A 4,474-nucleotide genomic window follows, 5' to 3' on the forward strand; every position below is an offset into this window, starting at 1 on the left:
TCTTAGAACTCACTCTGTAGACCAGGCTGGACTCGAACTCAGAAATCCGCCTGCCTCTGCCTCCTGAGTGCTGGGATTAAAGGTGTGTGCCACCACGCCCAGCTCTATGGGGCCACTCTTATTCAAAGAACCACAGTGGGTTTATTGTATTTGGCTTGACCAATTGGAGTCAGCTTCTGGAATGGGACAGATAAGAGCCCCAAGACCAGAGGAAAGAAGAATGTCAGTCCTCAGTCAAATTTGTGATTTGGAGGCTTGGAGAGATGGCTCAGAGGGCAAAGTGCTTGTTCCATAAATGTGAGGACTAGAATTTAGATTCCCAGCATCTACATAAATGCTGGGCAAATATGATGGTCTCTCTATAATCCCAGCACCCAGAAGGCTAAGACAGGATCCATTGGGCAAGCTTGGCAAACTTCAGGTTCAATAGGAGACCCCACCTCAGTAGGCTATCTAAGAAGACACCCAATATCAACCTCTGGTTTCTACATGCATGTACCCATATGTACACATGTACATATACCGATGGGTACCCATACACATGCAAACATGTTTGTATACATGCACACCATACAAATACACGTGTAAAAGTTATAAGAATTTGTGGATAGATAGTGTATGTTACTTTCTTGTTGCTTTGTAAAATACAGACAAAAGAAACTGAAGGATTTATTTTGGTTTATCATTTAAGGAGATATAGGCCATCACTCTAAGGAAGTTGGAATTGGAGAGTATAAGGTAGCTGATACCATTTTTTTCAGGGCTTAGGAAGGAGGGAAGGAGAAAGGGAGGAAGAGTGGAGGGATGGAAGGAGGAATACTGGTATTCCCTTACATTTGTCCTTTTTATTCAGTCTAGAACTCTAGCCACGAGATAGTGTTGCTTACATCAGGGTATATCTTCCCTCCTTAATCAGTTAACCCTTTGGAAGTGCCCTGGATACATGCCCAGAAGTGTGTCCCCTAGATGATTCTAAATCGAGCCAACCTGACAAAGATTAGCCATCACAGATTATTAGGGGTGCTTAAGTTGGGAAAGCAGTAAATCCGGAATGTCCATAAGTAGCTGCTCTCACAGTCCTGATTCAGAGTACTTACATTGCCATGGTCCTGTGTTCTGGGTCCTTCCTGCACGAGTCTTCCAGGTTCGTGCTATTTGAATTAGACTTTAATATTTCAGGTTCATCACGAGTTTAAAATTAGATTTGGGATGTTGAATGTAAAAATTAAGTAGAGGATCAGTGCAGTGGAAAAATCCACACCTGATGCAGGACCTCTTTATAAGTTGTTTATTATTATTTTTAATTGTTCTGTAGTTCAAAGACTTGAATTTCTCACATTTCCAGGTGAACCCTAACCTGATCAACCAATTTGAGAATAAAGACCTTTGTTTTGTCGGTGAGGATGTAGATGGGAAGAGGATGGAAATTGTTGAATTGACAAGTAAGTGGGTTCTTTGTTTCTATAATGCTCCATGATGACCTAGCACTTTTTTGTCTAACACAGACTAATCTGGGACCTAGTTCATTGTTCCCGCTCCTAATTCCTTGTTCATTTGAAACACATACAGAACTTCAGAATGTATGGGAAACACATTGAATATCACTTTGGGACCTGTTACTTTGAACTTAGCATCAGTAGCTGCATTGTCCCAAGTCTACCAGCTGTACAAGTAGTAGGCATCTTAGCCATTTCCCCTATCTCTGTCCTGTGTCAGCTCTAAGCTAAATGCCCCGCAGACAGCACACAGCTCATTGTCCACTAGCTCTCTTCTTGTTCTTTGCCTCGTTCTTGGTGGTCATTGTGGATGTCTGTTGTATGAGGGCCCCAGATCCTCTCCGGATTCTTTTTACTGCTTGTACTTGAAGTGCAACCTTGGGCTAGTCATTGATTTTTCCAGACACTAATCACTGCACTTAGAGTTTTTTGTAAGACCAAACAAGGGTCTGGAGATGTAGCTCATTCGGTCGAATGGTTGCCTCCCATGCACAAATCCCTAGGTTTGGTCCCCAGCACAGTGTAACCTGGGCATGGTGGCACAGTCCTATAAAGTAATCCTGGCCAGAAGAGCAGAAGTTCAAGGTTACATAGTGTGGACAGCTTAGGCTATACGAGACCCTGTCTTAACACAAACAAACAAAACACAAAGGACTAGACTCCTATGGAGGAGGAGCACAGGAGGGAGCCTGGTGTGCTGGCTCATACCTGTAATCCCAGACTTGGAAAGTTTTGATTCAGGAGGATTGCTTTGATTTAAAGGCAAGCCTGGGCTTATAGTGAGTTTGAGGCACGACTGGTTACATGAAATAAATAAGTAGCACAGAAATTATTTATAGCTGAGCTAGAAGACTCTGAAAGCATAGGCCCACAAGCACACATTTGTTACTGACAAGACATAAGGCAGTAAGCAGTCTTCACATTCATTCAGCCCTGCAAGAACATCGGATGCCTGAGGACCTAGCTTGTCTCAGCTTTTTATCTTACCCTGGGGTCAGTGCCAGTCTGCTTGTGTGTGTGTGTGTGTGTGTGTGTGTGTGTGTGTGTGTATTGAACTAATACTTTTTCCACATTTTCAAATGATTAAAAAATATTTAGGACATGAGAAAATAATTCTGTAATTATGTGACATTTGAGTTTCTGTGTGTCCATAAGTAGTCTTATTGGAGATTGGTGTAGGGGTGGAAAGGTGTGACCTTTTCCTCACTCACCATAAAGGTCACAGCTGACATTCCTGTGATAGAAGATTAATAAGAGAAAAGCAAGGGAAGAGGATTGGTTTGGTGGTAGGAGGCCCTTGGTTCAGTCCTACACTCTGGAAGAAAAGAAGCAAAGAGATAAAAGAAAACACAATCTAGTTAGCGTTTCTGTTGTGATATACCACGATGACCAAAACAACATGGGAAAGAAAGAGTTTATTTCATCCTACCGGATCTAATCCATCATCAAGGGAAGCCAAGGCAGGAGCTTGAAGTAAAACCACAGAGGTGTGCTGTGAATTGGCTTGTTTTCAGGCTCATTTCCAGGTAGCTTTCTTACTTAGCCCAGGACCACCTGCCTAGGGATGATACTGTCGACAGTAGCCTGTCCCTGCAGCATCAGTTAACAGTCAAGAAAATACTCCACAGACATAGGTTAATCTGATGGAGGCAATTCTTCAACTGAGAGTTCCTCTTCCCAGGAGTGTCAGGTTGACAGCTAAGATTAGCTGTCACAACTCTACCCCTTGTCAACATGACACTTAAACACATTACTGTTAAACCATAACTTCCTTTCTTGTCCTAAGATCTTGTATTGATATCACAATATACAGCAGTCTAGTTTTTGAAGTATCCAACTTGAACAATTTTTTGTGCTTTAAAAATCCAGTATCTCTTTAAAAATCCAAAGCTTCTAAACTGTGGGTTCTTGTAAAATTAAAAACAATTGAGGGCTGGTGAGATGGCTCAGTAGGTAAGAGCACCCGACTGCGCTTCCGAAGGTCCGGAGTTCAAATCCCAGCAACCACATGGTGGCTCACAACCATCCGTAACAAGATCTGACGCTCTGCTCTCTTCTGGAGTGTCTGAAGACAGCTACAGTGTACTTAAATATAATAAATAAATAAATCTTAAAAAAAAAAACAATTGAACAGATTATATACCTTTTTATTTGAAGAGAAAACCAGGCTACAGGTCCAATCAGATCAAAGCAAAACCAAAGCCTTTAAAAATTTCCATGTCCACAATCTAGGACTCGTTCTTGATCTTCTGAGATCCCAGGTATTTGGTAGTCCCACATCTCAGGCTCTGCAGCCTGCAGCACACTACTTGTGTTATACATTCTGGATGTCTTCATTCTACACCTGCCACTGTCCTTGGCTGTCGCTCCAAAGTCCTGGAATCTCCAGTAATCTGAGGTCTCCATGGCAGCTGGGGTTGCACCTTCATCAGTGGCCTTTCATGGCTTCTCTTCCGGGATTCCAACTCCTCCACGTGGCACCAGGTTTCATCTTTTTGCCACTACGCTTTCAGTTCTTCAGCTTTCCTGCTGCCCCATCCAATGCCACTGTCAGACAGTGGTGACACATACCTTTAATCCTAGAACTTGGGAGGCAGAGGCAGGTGGATCTCTGAGTTTGAGGCCAGCCTGGAATTCCAGGAGAGCCAGGGCTATGCAGAGAGACCCTGCCTTTAAAAACTACACACACACACACACACACACACACACACACACACACACACACACCCTACCATGTGGGCCACTCTTACACATTAATAAGGTAAACACTGAACAAAAGTAACTTAGGGAGGAAAGGGCTCATTTTATTTTACAAGTTACAGTCCACGAAGAGAAGCTAAGCAAGAATTCAAGGCAGGAACTTGAAGCAAAAACCATGGAGGTATGCTGCTTTCTGGCCTGCTCCAAGCTTACATCCAGCTACCTTCCTTCCTTCCTTCCTTCCTTCCTTCCTTCCTTCCTTCCTTCCTTCCTTCCTT

The 4,474-nt window shown here is 43.0% G+C and overlaps 1 protein-coding gene across 4 annotated transcripts in view; it reads left to right on the plus strand.

Moving 5' to 3' along the window:
• Positions 1–4,474, plus strand: part of Ctps2 (CTP synthase 2) — a 126,951-nt gene that overhangs the window by 93,616 nt on the left and 28,861 nt on the right. For all 4 annotated transcript variants that reach the window (XM_029534469.1, XM_021187565.2, XM_029534470.1 and 1 more), the window contains exon 16: positions 1,346–1,442. In XM_029534469.1, coding sequence (XP_029390329.1) covers positions 1,346–1,442 — 97 coding nt within the window. The remainder of the gene's footprint in view (positions 1–1,345; positions 1,443–4,474) is intronic.

The sequence above is a fragment of the Mus pahari genome, chromosome X (assembly GCF_900095145.1).
Source record: "Mus pahari chromosome X, PAHARI_EIJ_v1.1, whole genome shotgun sequence".
NCBI lineage: Eukaryota > Metazoa > Chordata > Mammalia > Rodentia > Muridae > Mus > Mus pahari.